The sequence below is a fragment of the Schistocerca americana genome, chromosome 1, assembly GCF_021461395.2.
Source record: "Schistocerca americana isolate TAMUIC-IGC-003095 chromosome 1, iqSchAmer2.1, whole genome shotgun sequence".
In the NCBI taxonomy this organism is placed as follows: domain Eukaryota; kingdom Metazoa; phylum Arthropoda; class Insecta; order Orthoptera; family Acrididae; genus Schistocerca; species Schistocerca americana.
The window spans coordinates 1,153,993,873-1,154,011,354 of NC_060119.1; the positions used below are offsets into that span (position 1 = coordinate 1,153,993,873).

At 44.6% G+C, this 17,482-nt stretch overlaps 1 protein-coding gene across 2 annotated transcripts in view; it reads left to right on the top strand.

Annotated features, from left to right (window-relative positions):
- LOC124551545 overlaps positions 1–17,482 on the top strand; it is a 141,840-nt gene that overhangs the window by 53,850 nt on the left and 70,508 nt on the right. For both annotated transcript variants that reach the window (XM_047126450.1, XM_047126451.1), the window contains one exon: positions 672–938. In XM_047126450.1, the coding sequence (XP_046982406.1) occupies positions 672–938 (267 nt within the window). The remainder of the gene's footprint in view (positions 1–671; positions 939–17,482) is intronic.

The window sequence follows — 17,482 nt, forward strand, 5'->3', positions numbered from 1 at the left end:
CCACACAGTATTGCAACATTATAAATGAATGCCCTTGTAGCCGTGCAGGATTAACCGATCGGTCGAAGGGGCTGCAGTCATGGACTGTGCGGCTGGTCCCGGCGGAGGTTCGAATCCTCCCTCGGGCATGGGTGTGTGTGTTTGTACTTAGGATAATTTAGGTTAAGTAGTGTGTAAGCTTAGGGACTGATGACCTTGGCAGTTAAGTCCCATAAGATTTCACACACATTTGAACATTTTGAACAATACCCTTGTAGCCCCGCAGAAACGAAATTTTATTCATAGATTACACCGTATATATAATTGCAGGTCGGCACCTGTGATAGAATGATTGTCTTGGGCAACAATTTCATTATCTTGATAGCTTCCTCTAGCTAGAGTGGAATCCAGCAACGAAACATAGTGAGGTGCTGGATGCAGTCTTCGGAGATAGTGTTCCAGTTTACCAATTGGCCAAGGGACTCGTCGGTAATCAGATCTGAGCAGACAATGTCCCATTAACAATATCCTGTATCAGTGTCCATGTTCTTGTTTTGTCTTTGTGAGCGTTGATTTTTAATCTTCCTCTGGTCTTTTTGCCACAGCGAAAATAATAAATCATATTCACTCTTTGCAGCACTTAAAAGTAAAGAAAGTGTTTTTTACAATATTTTTCCTTCCCTCCTTATTAGGTGTCGCCAGTCGGGCTGAACAGTGCGGACGAGAAGAAATTATCAAACGGTACCAACACGTGGGCAGACACCAACAGCAACCATCCATCCAAGCCGGTGCATCACCCGGCCAAGCACGTGCACCACGGGCAGGCGCACGTGCACGTACACCTGGACGTCGATGACGTCGACGGGGACGACTCTGTGCTGTCGTCGCTGCGTGGCCTGCTGATCGTCCTGGCGCTCTCTGTCCACGAGCTGTTCGAGGGGCTGGCCGTCGGCCTGCAGGTGAGTGTCCGCCCCTGGTAGCTGAGTGGTCAGCGCGACGGAATGTCATACATAACGGCCCGGGTTCGATTCCCGGCTGGGTCGGAGAGTTTCTCCGCTCAGGGACTGGGTGTTGTGTTGTCCTTATCATCATCATTTTGTCCCCATCGACACGCAAGTCGCCGAAGTGACGTCAACTCGAAAGACTTGCACCAGGCGAACGGTTTGCCCGACGGGAGGCCCTAGCCACACGGCATTTCCATTTCCATTTGCAGGTCAGTGAGTCACTGCAGTCTGCCAGCTCTGAGCTGGCGTGCCGCTCAGGTAGCGAAGGTGGACATAAGTTCCCTCCTCTGTTCGTCTCGTCAACTAGAACTGGTTGCACACTTTGTGCACGCTGACTGCACTTCATAGAAAAAGAGGAGAAACCGTGACAAGCATTGGACATTACCATCACGTGCATTTAAGACAGCATCAAGCTGAAGGCGACACAGTTACTTCCTCACTTGAAACTACCTTTTTCCCGTCCTTCTGTATTCTGTAGCAACTGAATCAGAGTTATCTCGTGTAGTGGGTGATCAAAAAGTCAGTATAAATTTGAAAACTGAGTAAATCACGGAATAATGTAGATAGAGAGGTACAAATTGACACACATGATTGGAATGACACGGGGTTTTATTAGAACCAAAAAAATACAAAAGTTATAAACAATGTCCGACAAATGGCGCTTCATCTGATCAGAATAGCAATAATTAGCATAACAAAGTAAGACAAAGCAAAGATGATGTTCTTTACAGGAAATGTTCAATATGTCCACCATCATTCCTCAACAATAGCTGTAGTCGAGGAATAATGTTGTGAACAGCATTGTAAAGCATGTCCGGAGTTATGGTGAGGCACTGGCGTCGGATGTTGTCTTTCAGCATCCCTAGAGATGTCGGTCGATCACGATACACTTGCGACTTCAGGTAACCCCAAGCCAATAATCGCACGGACTGAGGTCTGGGGACCTGGGAGGCCAAGCATGACGAAAGTGGCGGCTGAGCACACGATCATCACCAAACGACGCGCGCAAGAGATTTTTCACGCGCCATCTGTCGGACATTTTGTGAACTTTGTTTTTTTTTTGTTTGTTCTAATAAAACCCCATGTCATTCCAAGCATGTGTGTCAATTTTTACCTCTCTATCTACATTATTCCGTGGTTTATTAAGTTTTCAAATTTATACTGACTTTTGATCACCTGTATGTGAGAGGGCGCACGTCTTTACTCTTGGATGTAGTCAGACATCGGAGTGGAAGTCGTACACAGGATATCTACGGTATCATCATATTGTGAGTCCCTAACGTATGGGACCCTCCGTGTTCGATGTAGTGGAGGCATTCAGCTTTTCATCTGCCAGTACGTCAAGGGAGTGGCCCTATCGTGTATACCTCGATTTGGGGTAAACCTTCTCTGCCAGAGGCAACTGCCATGAGCAACAACCTGTTGGTGACACGGATTGCTATGAAATCTTGTAGATGGGTCATATTTATGGCTGGATGGCAGTAACCAGTGAATGACTTCCCCATGTTGGATACAGATGCGAAGGATATTGGCTATGGATTAGGTTCTTCAAAGGAACAATCACACCTTTCGCCTGAACAGAAAACGTAAATGCTAATGATAGTCAGTTGGTTTGTACCCTACCCCTTCCAAATACAACTTAGTCTCGTAACCACAGAGCTGTTTCATCCAGTACAGCAGGTGTAGTTTGTACGAAGTCTGTAACCGTAATATCTGCAGTTAGGAAACCTGACATCTCTGGCGACATCGCTGAATTGCAGCCTCGCTCCAGTAGTCGACCATGAAGTAAGTAGTTCAGCTCATGAGGGGACAAAAATGTGTTGTGTTGTGAATCACTGGGCGTTCACTGACCCCGGAATTAATTTCTACACAGATGATGATCAAGGGCTGTGGATGTGTGGCCAAAACACAGAAACAGCAGATTGAATGAGAACTTCTACGTAACGTACATGGGTCTCCCAGCAAGAGCAGGCTGCGGACAATGGAGTGGTAGATCTTTTTGAGCACACTGGGACTATGGTCGACGGCGCTAGCTCAACTGTGGCCCTATCTCAAGGCTGACGTGCGGCGGGTTCAGGATTGTTTGGATATGGTACGGGTTCCTGGAACTCTGGTTCTTGAGATTTAGGATTTTGTCGTCAGAAGTCGGCGATTTATTCGCGCAATGTTAACATGCCTCCCCATGAACCATGGACCTTGCCGTTGGTGGGGAGGCTTGCGTGCCTCAGCGATACAGATAGCCGTACCGTAGGTGCAACCACAACGGAGGGGTATCTGTTGAGAGGCCAGACAAACGTGTGGTTCCTGAAGAGGGGCAGCAGCCTTTTCAGTAGTTGCAAGGGCAACAGTCTGGATGATGGACTGATCTGGCCTTGTAACAATAACCAAAACGGCCTTGCTGTGCTGGTACTGCGAACGGCTGAAAGCAAGGGGAAACTACAGCCGTAATTTTTCCCGAGGGCATGCAGCTTTACTGTATGATTACATGATGATGGCGTCCTCTTGGGTAAAATATTCCGGAGGTAAAATAGTCCCCCATTCGGATCTCCGGGCGGGGACTACTCAAGAGGATGTCGTTATCAGGAGAAAGAAAACTGGCGTTCTACGGATCGGAGCGTGGAATGTCAGATCCCTTAATCGGGCAGGTAGGTTAGAAAATTTAAAAAGGGAAATGGATAGGTTGAAGTTAGATATAGTGGGAATTAGTGAAGTTCGGTGGCAGGAGGAACAAGACTTCTGGTCAGGTGACTACAGGGTTATAAACACAAAATCAAATAGGGGGAATGCAGGAGTAGGTTTAATAATGAATAGGAAAATAGGAATGCGGGTAAGCTACTACAAACAGCATAGTGAACGCATTATTGTGGCCAAGATAGATACGAAGCCCACACCTACTACAGTAGTACAAGTTTATATGCCAACTAGCTCTGCAGATGACGAAGAAATTGAAGAAATGTATGATGAAATAAAAGAAATTATTCAGATTGTGAAGGGAGATGAAAATTTAATAGTCATGGGTGACTGGAATTCGAGTGTAGGAAAAGGGAGAGAAGGAAACATAGTAGGTGAATATGGATTGGGGGACAGAAATGAAAGAGGAAGCCGCCTGGTAGAATTTTGCACAGAGCACAACATAATCATAACGAACACTTGGTTTAAGAATCATGAAAGAAGGTTGTATACATGGAAGAACCCTGGAGATACTAAAAGGTATCAGATAGATTATATAATGGTAAGACAGAGATTTAGGAACCAGGTTTTAAATTGTAAGACATTTCCAGGGGCAGATGTGGACTCTGACCACAATCTATTGGTTATGACCTGTAGATTAAAACTGAAGAAACTGCAAAAAGTTAGGAATTTAAGGAGATGGGACCTGGATAAACTGAAAGAACCAGAGGTTGTACAGAATTTCAGGGAGAGCATAAGGGAGCAATTGACAGGAATGGGGGAAATAAATACAGTAGAAGAAGAATGGATAGCTTTGAGGGATGAAGTAGTGAAGGCAGCAGAGGATCAAGTAGGTAAAAAGACGAGGGCTAGTAGAAACCCTTGGGTAACAGAAGAAATATTGAATTTAATTGATGAAAGGAGAAAATATAAAAATGCAGTAAGTGAAACAGGCAAAAAGGAATACAAACGTCTCAAAAATGAGATCGACAGGAAGTGCAAAATGGCTAAGCAGGGATGGCTAGAGGACAAATGTAAGGATGTAGAGGCCTATCTCACTAGGGGTAAGATAGATACCGCCTACAGGAAAATTAAAGAGACCTTTGGAGATAAGAGAACGACTTGTATGAATATCAAGAGCTCAGATGGAAACCCAGTGCTAAGCAAAGAAGGGAAAGCAGAAAGGTGGAAGGAGTATATAGAGGGTCTATACAAGGGCGATGTACTTGAGGACAATATTATGGAAATGGAAGAGGATGTAGATGAAGATGAAATGGGAGATACGATACTGCGTGAAGAGTTTGACAGAGCACTGAAGGACCTGAGTCGAAACAAGGCCCCTGGAGTAGACAATATTCCATTGGAACTACTGACGGCCATAGGAGAGCCAGTCCTGACAAAACTCTACCATCTGGTGAGCAAGATGTATGAAACAGGCGAAATACCCTCAGACTTCAAGAAGAATATAATAATTCCAATCCCAAAGAAAGCAGGTGTTGACAGATGTGAAAATTACCGAACTATCAGCTTAATAAGTCACAGCTGCAAAATACTAACACGAATTCTTTACAGACGAATGGAAAAACTAGTAGAAGCCAACCTCGGGGAAGATCAGTTTGGATTCCGTAGAAACACTGGAACACGTGAGGCAATACTGACCTTACGACTTATCTTAGAAGAAAGATTAAGGAAAGGCAAACCTACGTTTCTAGCATTTGTAGACTTACAGAAAGCTTTTGACAATGTTGACTGGAATACTCTCTTTCAAATTCTAAAGGTGGCAGGGGTAAAATACAGGGAGCGAAAGGCTATTTACAATTTGTACAGAAACCAGATGGCAGTTATAAGAGTCGAGGGACATGAAAGGGAAGCAGTGGTTGGGAAGGGAGTAAGACAGGGTTGTAGCCTCTCCCCGATGTTGTTCAATCTATTTACAATTTGTACAGAAACCAGATGGCAGTTATAAGAGTCGAGGGACATGAAAGGGAAGCAGTGGTTGGGAAGGGAGTAAGACAGGGTTGTAGCCTCTCCCCGATGTTGTTCAATCTGTATATTGAGCAAGCAGTAAAGGAAACAAAAGAAAAATTCGGAGTAGGTATTAAAATTCATGGAGAAGAAATAAAAACCTTGAGGTTCGCCGATGACATTGTAATTCTGTCAGAGACAGCAAAGGACTTGGAAGAGCAGTTGAATGGAATGGACAGTGTCTTGAAAGGAGGATATAAGATGAACATCAACAAAAGCAAAACAAGGATAATGGAATGTAGTCTAATTAAGTCGGGTGATGCTGAGGGAATTAGATTAGGAAATGAGGCACTTAAAGTAGTAAAGGAGTTTTGCTATTTGGGGAGCAAAATAACTGATGATGGTCGAAGTAGAGAGGATATAAAATGTAGGCTGGCAATGGCAAGGAAAGCGTTTCTGAAGAAGAGAAATTTGTTAACATCCAGTATTGATTTAAGTGTCAGGACGTCATTTCTGAAAGTATTCGTATGGAGTGTAGCCATGTATGGAAGTGAAACATGGACGATAAATAGTTTGGACAAGAAGAGAATAGAAGCTTTCGAAATGTGGTGCTACAGAAGAATGCTGAAGATTAGATGGGTAGATCACGTAACTAATGAGGAAGTATTGAATAGGATTGGGGAGAAGAGAAGTTTGTGGCACAACTTGACCAGAAGAAGGGATCGGTTGGTAGGACATGTTCTGAGGCATCAAGGGATCACCAATTTAGTATTGGAGGGCAGCGTGGAGGGTAAAAATCGTAGAGGGAGACCAAGAGATGAATACACTAAGCAGATTCAGAAGGATGTAGGTTGCAGTAGGTACTGGGAGATGAAAAAGCTTGCACAGGATAGAGTAGCATGGAGAGCTGCATCAAACCAGTCTCAGGACTGAAGACCACAACAACAACAACATGTTAACATGGGTCGTAGATGCAGAATTCTGCAACAGGCACTTCCTGACTAATGTATGTTCCTTAATCCTGAGCTATCCCACTGGTTAAAATTAGGTACAAATGGTTCTGAACACTATGGGACTTAACATCTGAGGTCTCAGTCCCCTAGAACTTAGAACTACTTAAACCTAACTAACCTATGGACATCACACACATACATGCCCGAGGCAGTCTTCGAACCTGCGACCGTAGCAGTAGCGCGGTTCCGGACTGAAGCGCCTAGAACCGCTCGGTCACAAGGGCCGGCGTTAACATTAGGAAAGGCCAGTAAGCCACCTGCTGCGATGGTAGTGTAGATGACAACAAATACAGCGCTATTGTTTAATGGTTCATGGTGTTTTTCCTTTTTTGTTTAATAGTGAATTCCACCAATTATTGCAAATGCTTAAACTCCATTACAAATCTTGAAGCGAATGTTTAGTAACAGTTGTATACAACTTTCTGTAGTTATATGAAAATACTACTCGCATTAGGTTCCAGGTGCCGGCTGTCGAAATTGTAAACAATAAAACATTAATAAATTAACGTGAATTTGACCAACAGTGGGAGCGCAGATATTGGCGTACAGTTGATGGCCCCCATATTAGACTCCAGCGCCTTGAGTTGGTTATCTATCGAGGTAGATAAGTCGATGTTCTGGGTGGTCCGTTTGTTGCAAGGGAACATCACGCTCAAGGTCCCTGTAACCACTTTTAGACAGAAGCAGGAATCATACAGCTATCACTTTTCATTCTCTTTGTTTCTATCATTTTGCACTCACCACAACAGTCTAGTCTTCACAGGTGACATGTTTAAACAGTGGTCAGGGAAAAACGACGGTAAATCATCTTCATGTCCTCCTCCATATGTCTTACAACATGAAATCCAGTTCACCCAGTGCTGTTTTTCTGGGGGAACGCTGGGATGCGTACCCCTAAACTTTTTCGTCGACAAAGTGATTTTTTTACGATGTTGAGAACATGGAAGAGTGCAAAAGATTTATTTCACGGACGTAATTTTTTTATTTCATTTTTTTCGTGTTGGTAATTGCAATACGAATAATACGAGTGCAGTTTTTGGTGGGAAAATCGATGTCATTGACTGTTTCAAGCATTTCGAAGCTGCGGCAACCGTTCTCGACAATTGAATCAGTGGCAACCAGTTCGACAAGAATGTAGTACCCTCGCCCACTAGTTGTGGGCGATGGTAGTGCTAAACGGATATAGCCGGCTGGAGTGGCCGAGCGGTTCTAGGTGTTTCAGTCTGGACCGCGCGACCGCTACGGCGCAGGTTCGACTCCTGCCTCAAGCATGGATGTGTGTGATGTCCTTAGGTTAGTTAGGTTTAAGTAGTTCTAAGTTCTATAGCACTGATGACCTCAGATGTTAAGTCCCATAGTGCTCAAAGCCATTTGAACCATTTAAACGGATATGCGTACGCTCAAATTGCATGCTTCATTTGAGGTGATGTAAACTGAAGTGTTCGAAACCACATTCTCTTGTATGTTTGTTTTTCTCGGTATCGCTTGCTTCATTTGAACAAAGTCAACTGAAGAGTCTGATACCATTTATTTTTAGTTCGACATGTTGATGACGTCATGGCTAAAAGCAGACGGGTGGTATCCCATGTTTCAGTTATAACTAATTTTCGCTGCAATATATCCCATGTCGGAATACCCTCAAACTTTTTTTAGAAAAAATGCACTGAGTTCACCTATGCTGTAGCACTTTCACTTGTCTGAAGCTGAGATCTCCTCGCGAAGGCGACTATGCGAGTAAGTTAACCAGTCATTATCATCCTCCGCAGCAGCTTCACCACTCACACATTCGAGTGCCCTGTTGAAAACAGCCCTCATCGAAACGCCTCCGAGTTTTCCTATCTTGAAGAGCAGCAGCCTAAATAAAGCAGCTTATCTTGAGATTGTCCACCGATCTCGTTGCTACCCTTTCCCATCCCTCTATATATTCTCGCGGCCGCTTTTCTAAGACACTGTTACTTTTTTTTACTGCGTGTCTCTCTCATCACTGTTTGGGCGTAGCAGCTCATGCCACTGTTGTTCTTCTAATGAGGCCATCGGTCAACCCGCCCTTTCAGATTAATCCGGCCACCGATCTCCCACTGATTTTAGGTTTCTACTTATTGCGCTTTTTAATCAAATAAATTGGTCACAGTGTCTCTTTTCCATGGCTGCTAGAGCAGTAAGACAAGCTGACTGTCGCTTGCAACACAACTGGCGCCAGTGTTAGTTGCTGCCCGCCAGTGCAGCTGTCCAGCCAGAAGCACGCATTGTGCAACGGACGCTCCACTCCGGCAGTTAGGGATCAAGTGTCCAGTTGACCACCTGACCACGCAGCTATTTCAGAGCCGTTGCCGGTCCGGCGGAGGTCGCGGCTTTATTTACAACCCGTCTATAATGAACTTGGCGACCTCTTCCTGCAGTTGGGCTTCATTCCCACGGTGCGTGCCCGACGCTTGCTCTTTGTGCTGTGAATGTCGGCAGTAGAAAGTGTGGGTCACTGGGCCACGCTTGGCGTCCGTAAACGAGGGGAGACTTGCTTCTGGCGCCGTCCGCCTATGTGGGAGCCCTACAGCGCTTGTGGGTCTACTATAGTTCAATTCCTTTATCTTGGTGGTTCGCACATGCCCACCCAGACGCGGGAGATTGCTGCGTTGCCAGTTGCACGCACCAAGCAAACTTACGTTTAGGGGGGACAGCGTAGTTTATGAAGTAAAGCCACCACGGCCGCATTAACCCTTTCGCTGCTACAGAGACGTGCTCCCTGCATTCCGCCATGTGCGCGATTTTGACATCACTGCGCTGCTCGCCTGTGCAGACACGTGGTGTTCCGACTGCTTTGACACGCTTATCATTCGATTACACAAAAATTATTTGATCCAAAAATTTTATTTTTACACATCTTCTTGACTGATACCTTCCCCCCATAAATGACTTAATTTTGTTTCGATGTTCAACGCTGTTATTGTGCAGCATTAAATGTAGTAAACCATTACACGAAATTTTGAAGAGTTTGCAGAGGTAAAAAAAGTCCATAGCGTATACTTTCCACATGATGGATTTTAGTTGCCACTAGAAATGTTAAAAAATTACATTCAAACGAATAAAATTCAGAAAGTAAGACACTTCGATATTGTTTTAAATTAAACCCCAAACAAGGCTTGAACTCACAACCTTTCACTTAGCAGCCAACCACTTTAACCATTAAGCTAACACAGCTCGTCGTCCAATACACTTCCTGGAGGATTTTAAAATATGACGCAAAATATCGATAAACACTGTTGGTATGACTATGAATTACTCACGTTTCGTCCGAAGTACAATAAGAAATAACAATTACCGCTGTTCTTTATTGCGAAAAATCGGTTAGTGAGAATGATACAAACACCTTTCCTTGCTATCGCCAGAATTAGGAGGCTTATTGCTTGTTTGGTATAATTAATTATTAGAATATGAAGCAATTGGTGTAAGGAACGTTTTTTCCAAACTTTCTATAAAAGAAATTCTGTTATCAAGACATTGCTTTTGTTCAGTTGCTTTATTTATGACTAAACGTTTCTAAAACGGAAGACACTCGTCCGTGCTCTACACTGCAGTCGAGCTCTGGCCACGTCGTTCTCTGTTCATTGGCTGACTGTCTTTTGTGACGTCAGATGCGCAGAACGAACCTAAACTCGGCCGCAGCCGTAAATGACGCGCACTTTACCACCGCGAACGTACAGAGAAGGCAACTTCTAACCCTACTTCTGCACTTCGCAAGTTGCCTTATGGAGTCTGGAGAAGGGTACTTTCTGTACCAGTCATTCTCCCCCCTCTCCTGTAAGCCGAAAGCGCCTCGTGTGAACTCGAATCTCTCTGATTTTACCTTCTCCGTCTTTTTGTGGGACGTACAGGGTGGTCCATTGATAGCGACCGGGCAAAATATCTCACGAAATAAGCATCAAACGAGAAAACTACAAAGAACGGAACTCGTCTAGCTTGAAGGGGGAAACCAGATGGCGCTATGGTTGGCCCACTAGATGGCGCTGCCATAGGTCAAACGGATATCAACTGCGTTTTTTTAAAAAATAGGAACCCCCTTTTTTATTAGAGAAATATGAATGTTTTAGTTGTACCATTTTCTTCACTTTGTGACAGATGGCGCTGTAATAATCACAAATGTATAACTACGTGGTATTACGTAACATTCAGCCAGTGCGCCGGCCGCGGTGGTCTAGCGGTTCTAGGCGCTCAGTCCGGAACCGCGCGACTGCTACGGTCGCAGGTTCGAATCCTGCCTCGGGCATGGATATATGTGATGTTCTTCGGTTAGTTAGGTTTAAGTAGTTCTAAGTTCTAGGGGACTGATGACCACCGATGTTAAGTCCCATAGTGCTCAGAGCCATTCCGCCAGTGCGGACGGTATTTGCTTCGTGATACATTACCCGTGTGAAAATGGACCGTTTACCAATTGCGGAAAAGGTCAATATCGTGTTGATGTATGGCTATTGTGATCAAAATGCCAAATGGGCGTGTTCTATGTATGCTGCTCGCTATCCTGGACGACATCATCCAAGTGTCCGGACCGTTCGCTGGATAATCACCCTATTTAAGGAAACAGGAAGTGTTCAGTCAAAAGTGAAACGTCTTCTACGAGCTGCAACAAATGATGATGCCCAAGTAGGTGTTTTAGCTGCTGTCGCGGCTAATCCGCACATCAGTAGCAGACAAATAGCGCGAGAATCGGGAATCTCAAAAACGTTGGTGTTGAGAATGCTACATCAACATCGATTGCACCCGTACCATATTTATATGCAACAGGAATTGCATGGCGACGAGTTTGAACGTCGTGTACAGTTCTGGCACTGGGCACAAGAGAAATTACGCGACGGTGACACATTTCTTGCACGAGTTCTATTTAGCGACGAAGCGTTATCCACCAACAGTGGTAACGTAAACCGGTATAATATGCACTACTGGGCAACGGAAAATCCACGATGGCTGCGACAAGTGAAACATCAGCGACCTTGGCGGGTTAATGTACGGTGCGGCATTGTGGGAGGAAGGATACTTGGCCCCCATTTTATCGATGGCAGTCTAAATGGTGCAACGTATGCTGATTTGCTACGTAATGTTCTACCGATGTTACTACAAGATGTTTCACTGCATGACAGAATGGCGATGTACTTCCAGCATGATGGATGTCCGGCACATAGCTCGCGTGCGGTTGAAGCGGTATTGAATAGCGTATTTCGTGACAGGTGGATTGGTCGTTCACCGGATCTGACGTCCCTGGATTTCTTTGTGTGGGGAAAGTTGAAGGATATTTGCTATCGTGATCCACCGACAACGCCTGACAACATGCGTCAGCGCATTGTCAATGCATGTGCGAACATTACAGAACGCGAACTACTAGGTGTTGAGAGGAATGTCGTTACACGTAATGCCAAATGCATTGAGGTTGACGGACATCATTTTCAGGATTTATTGCATTAATGTGGTATTTACAGGTAATCACACGTAACAGCATGCATTCTCAGAAATAAGTTTACAAAGGTACATGTATCACATTGGAACAACCGAAATAAAATGTTCAAACGCACCTACGTTCTGTATTTTAATTTAAAGAACCTACCTATTACCAACTGTTCGCCTAAAATTGTGAGCCATATGTTTGTATTACAGCGCCATCTATCAAAAAGCGAAAAAAGTGGTCCAACTAAAACATTCATATTTCTTTACGTACTACACGAATATGTAATAAAAAATGGGGGATCCTATTTTTAAAAAAACGCAGTTGATATCCGTTTGACCCATGACAGCGCCATCTAGCGGGCCAACCATAACGCCATCTAGTTTCCACCTTCAAGCTAGACAAGTTTCATTCTTTGTAATTTTTTTATTTGACGCTTATTTCGTGAGATATTTGGCCCTGTCACGATCAATGGACCACACTGTACATAGGTGGAAGCAATATAGTGGTCGATTCTTTGTGGAGCATACGCTCTTGGAATTTTAACAGCAAACTACACTGTGGTTTTCCACTTAATATCGCCCCTACTGATACTACTAAATATTTAGTGGATGTGAACGCTTCCAGTAACTGTTCGGCAATAGGTAATGAATACAGAGTTGATGGGTAGCTGGGAGTTATTTTAATGGAACGGCATTTTGCAAGCGGCATTCGGTATCTCTTGCTACCGTGATTTTAGTGATATAAAACTAATTAGTGTTGAAAGGACCGGAGTAAACCGCGCTACCTAAATATTAATCTCATGACCGCCAGGACAGTGCATGATCCGCCTCGTTATGCGACGTTTACGTGCCACATCGTGCAAATTGCGCTGCGCCAGCAAATTTGGACTTTACATTTAGGACATTCACCGTCCTCCGCCTCTCAATTTGCGAAAAGGTTCTTTGCAAAAACGAATAAGGAATATGTATTCACTTCTATATCCTCAGACGTCTGTACAGAGCATAGCGGAGGGCTTTTCTTGCCAGTGTTGCCATTTTTTTTATCATATTCCAAACTTAAAGTCATCTTACAAAATATGTTGGTTCTCTATTTTAGGCCAAAAAACGCGCATTTTATTTTGTTGTGATTGCTCACTAGTCTCCGCATGAATTTTAAAAGATGGCATTTTCTTGCTTTCATGCCTTATATGGCTTGACAGCATGTCATCAGCAAAGTAGGCAGAAAAAAAATGCCAAAGAGTAATCTCTTTTTATATTGTTTTCCCAAGAGCAACTTAGATTTTCCATCTTACTGTACTTCTTGATATATTGTCTTTGTGCTTGTAAATGTACGCACTGTTTTTTTTCACCTTTTTCATTTCATTCTCACCTTGTACCGTAAGTTTTCATACAGAAAACGAAATTTAGGGAAACGTGTGGTCACCATACTCTTCGAGAGATATTAGGTTACTGTCGCTACTCTATTGTTCATCTTATTATTTTTATCCAATGTGGCGTTAGTTTTGAATGGCTGGTGGGAGTTTTTATGGTGCGAGAGCTAATGTAAACATATTTGATGTGAGTGTGTATTGCCTGCCGGTGTGGCCGAGCGGTTCTAGGCGCTCCAGTCTGGAACCCCGCGACCGCTACGGTCGCAGGTTCGAATCCTGCCTCGGGCAAGGATGTGTGTGATGTCCATGGGTTAGTTAGGTTTAAGTAGTTCTAAGTTCTGGGGGACTGATGACCTCAGAAGTTGAGTCCCATAGTGCTCAGAGCCATTTGAGCCATTTGAGTGTGTATTGTGTGCGTGAACGTAGGGAGAGAATGAGAAAGTAAGGTCGAAAAGCACCTGTTTTTAGGCAATATAGGACTTTTAAATATTAATTATATTTAAAAGTCCTATCTTGCGTAAATAATATTAATTATATTTAAAGGTATTATCTTGCCTAAAAACATGTGTCTTTGTATAATTGATTAAGTTTGGGAGGCAGTGTTTTATTGTATGATATCCTGTAAACTCCTTCCGAATACTCCTTGAAAGCTCGACGGAGCCGGCCGTCCGCCGTGTCATCCTCAGCTCATAAGAGTCACTGGATGCGGATATGGAGAGGCATGTGATCAATTCACCGCTCTTCCGACAGTTGTCAGTTTACGAGACCGAATGGTATTCGGTATTCGTTGAAAATTTTGTTTCCTTGTATTATTACTTTTTTGTTTGTGAAAGTCATCGCGTGTTTTCATTAGAGTCTAAGGCTTTCTTTGAAGACCTCCAAATCAGTTTCAGTGGTATTTGGGTGGTGGTTTACCTCTACGAGATGATCTGCAGAGGTAGAGCTTATAATGACACCTTTAAGGCCCCGAGACGTTCTTTCCGCACTGTTTCCCGTTCATTCGATGAACAAAAATGGTTCAAATGGCTCTGAGCACTATGGGACTTAACTTCTGAGGTCATCAGTCCCCTAGAACTTAGAACTACTTAAACCTAACTAACCTAAGGACATCACACACATCCATGCCCGAGGCAGGATTCGAACCTACGACCGTAGCGGTCACGCGGTTCCAAACTGAAGCGCTTAGAGCCGCACGGCCACACCGGCCGGCATTCGATGAACAAGTGACCACAATTGGGGGGGGGGGGGTGTCGATGATGGAAGTGTTTACCGTCCGCAACTCACCGTACAACGGGTTGCCGATTATAGACGTACACATAGCCTGGGGAGCAATAGAGTAGCGGTGGCGCACGTCACAAGGTGAGTAGGCACGACTTCCGATGCAGTTCCGCGCTGCAGGTGAGGGGGACCTCGCCATGGCGGCAGTGAGTGACGTCACCGCGGAAGTACAAGGCCGGGCCGCGTGGCGGCGCGGCTGGTCTCGCGCGATCCGCGACCTTGCCGCACCTGTTGCTCATTTCCCTCTCATTTGCATCTGTGTGCATGTTGACGCCGAAGGCTCCCCGCACTGCACGAGACGGACTGCAAGTGATCGAGGTGCAGGAGACACACACACACCCAAAAAGAAAAGACGCAACGTGTGAGCGGCACACTTGACGCCGATGAAGTAACAGCGCACCTCGCTACTGTGTAATTCTTATCTGTCCATCTTGGCCGCTCCTCCGTATTCTGTGAGAGCACTCGTCGTTGGCTGATGTGTTGTGAGCAAAATACCTGATAACCTCCTCCCCTCTCCCCCTCCTCTAGCCAACTCCATCCGACACAGAATGGTAATCTTCCATTGCTTGTGCGTGCGAGCAAATAGTGCATAAGCGATGAGCGAGGAACTGCGTTGTTGTATTTGTTTGGTTTAAGAATGCATTGACCATTGCAAAAATAGATACGTGGAAGATGCTTTGCATCTGTTGGACAGTTTACACGCCAAATTGAATCTTTAATCTGAAAGTTGCTTTGAACACCAAAATTACGTCACTAGTCGTGAACCTTGTGGAGGCAGTATGCCGTTACCTTCCTCCGTCCTAGGTGAAATGTGGCCATCAAACCATAACGCAGTTTGACATTTTTCACATATGCAGATCTTTGGTGGAGGTAAAAGAAGTTGTAAGTGAACAACAAAGTATTTTAGGAGTGACTGATGATTGAACTCCAAATGTGTAGTTTTACACTTACCCACTTATCTACTGAGCCATTTGTAGTTTGACATTCGTACACTTGGCTACCAAACCATTTTCAGTTCGACACGTATGCAGTTAGCTACCGAGCCGTTTGTAATTCGACAGTTGCCAATTTACCAGCCGACAACACACACGGCAGGCATGCCACTCAAATAAGCTCTAGATGATGGTCCACTCGGTCGTTTTTCGCATGATGCGTCCATATGCAAGGCGTGGGCGGCTGGCGTGACTGTCGGAATAGAAACCCAGCTGCTTGCGATTCGATCCACTGGAAAGTATAGAGGGTTCCTCGTGGCACGTAATACGGTTTTCACCTCGATCAGACCAGTCAGTATGTCAAACGCAGCTTACCCAAATGGTCGGAGTTCAACGATTGCACTGTAAGTCGGTCAGTCATTGTGAGACTGCGCATTTTCACAAATCTGGAGAATTCAAGGACTCCTGTTTTTACATCTTTGCCAGTCGTAGTACATGTGCGTGGCGGAATATATATATAATGTCTAAATATCATTTTACCTCCTTCCTGATGTGTTCAAAGATGCCGTGTAACAAGACAAACTTTCGATTCGCTTCATCATCAGCAAGAAGTTATCTAGTTTTTAGCGTCAGAATTATTCCACAAGGTGTATGTGGCAAGAAGGAATGTTTCGTCTGGGAAAGTGCACTTTCTGAGTGTTAGGAGGAAACGTTTGACTGACGCTCAGCATGTTTGCTTACATATGTTGAATCTACATGTCATAACGAATCACACTATATATTTGCAACTAAAAATGTACAGTATAATCAAAAGGACCTAAACACATTTTTCCGAAGCCATAACCAATGGTTACTTTCTCCACCCTAACGGGTTCAAATGGCTCTGAGCACTATGGGATTTAACATCTGAGATCATCAGTCCCCTAGAACTTAGAACAACTTAAACCTAACTAACCTAAGGACATCACATACATCCATACCCGAGGCAGGATTCGAATCTGCGACCTTAGCAGACGCACGGTTCCGGACTGAAGCGCCTAGAACTGCTCGGCCACCGCGGCCGGCCTAACTGGGTAAAGAAACAACATTCCCCCCCCCCCCTCCCAAAGACGTTTTTTAAACATTGATATTGGAAAATATATGTCAGACTACTGAAAACTAGAAGAGTTTCTACACTAAAAAATAACGGAACAAGATTCCTCCGACACATTCATTGGCAACAGCGATGGTGTGTGTCAGACCTATTTTGACCACTTCTCGCCAGGCAGAGGCGCTGTTCAGGGGAAAAAAACGCATTGGCCACTTTACCCCACCTTACCGTGTTTCATAATGTAGTTGGGGAAGATGGTTGGGGAGCGGTCACGTCTGATCGGTGCAGAGATTCGTCAGGAATGACACGTGGTTCGAATTCCGGTTAGATAATTGGGGTGTTAAGGACACGCAAGCCGCCGGAATGGCGTCAAGTCCAGACTTGCACCCAATCCTCGAGCCGCCCGCAATTATTACTGCTTTGAGCACAACACAGCTGTACCCACACAACTATGTACAGACCAGCTAACGCACAGATTAATGTGTATCGAGAGTACTTTGACACAGAGAGACATGAAAAAACTCTGCTGACGCTGTTGACAGTGCTTTCATCCGCAGCCAAACGTTTTTTGTTCCTCTCAAATGGTTCAAATGGCTCTGAGCACTATGCGACTTAACTTCTGAGGTCATTAGTCGCCTAGAACTTAGAACTAATTAAACCTAACTAATCTAAGGACATCACACACATCCAAGCCCGAGGCAGGATTTGAACATGCGACCGTAGCGGTCGCTCGGCTCCAGACTGTAGTGCC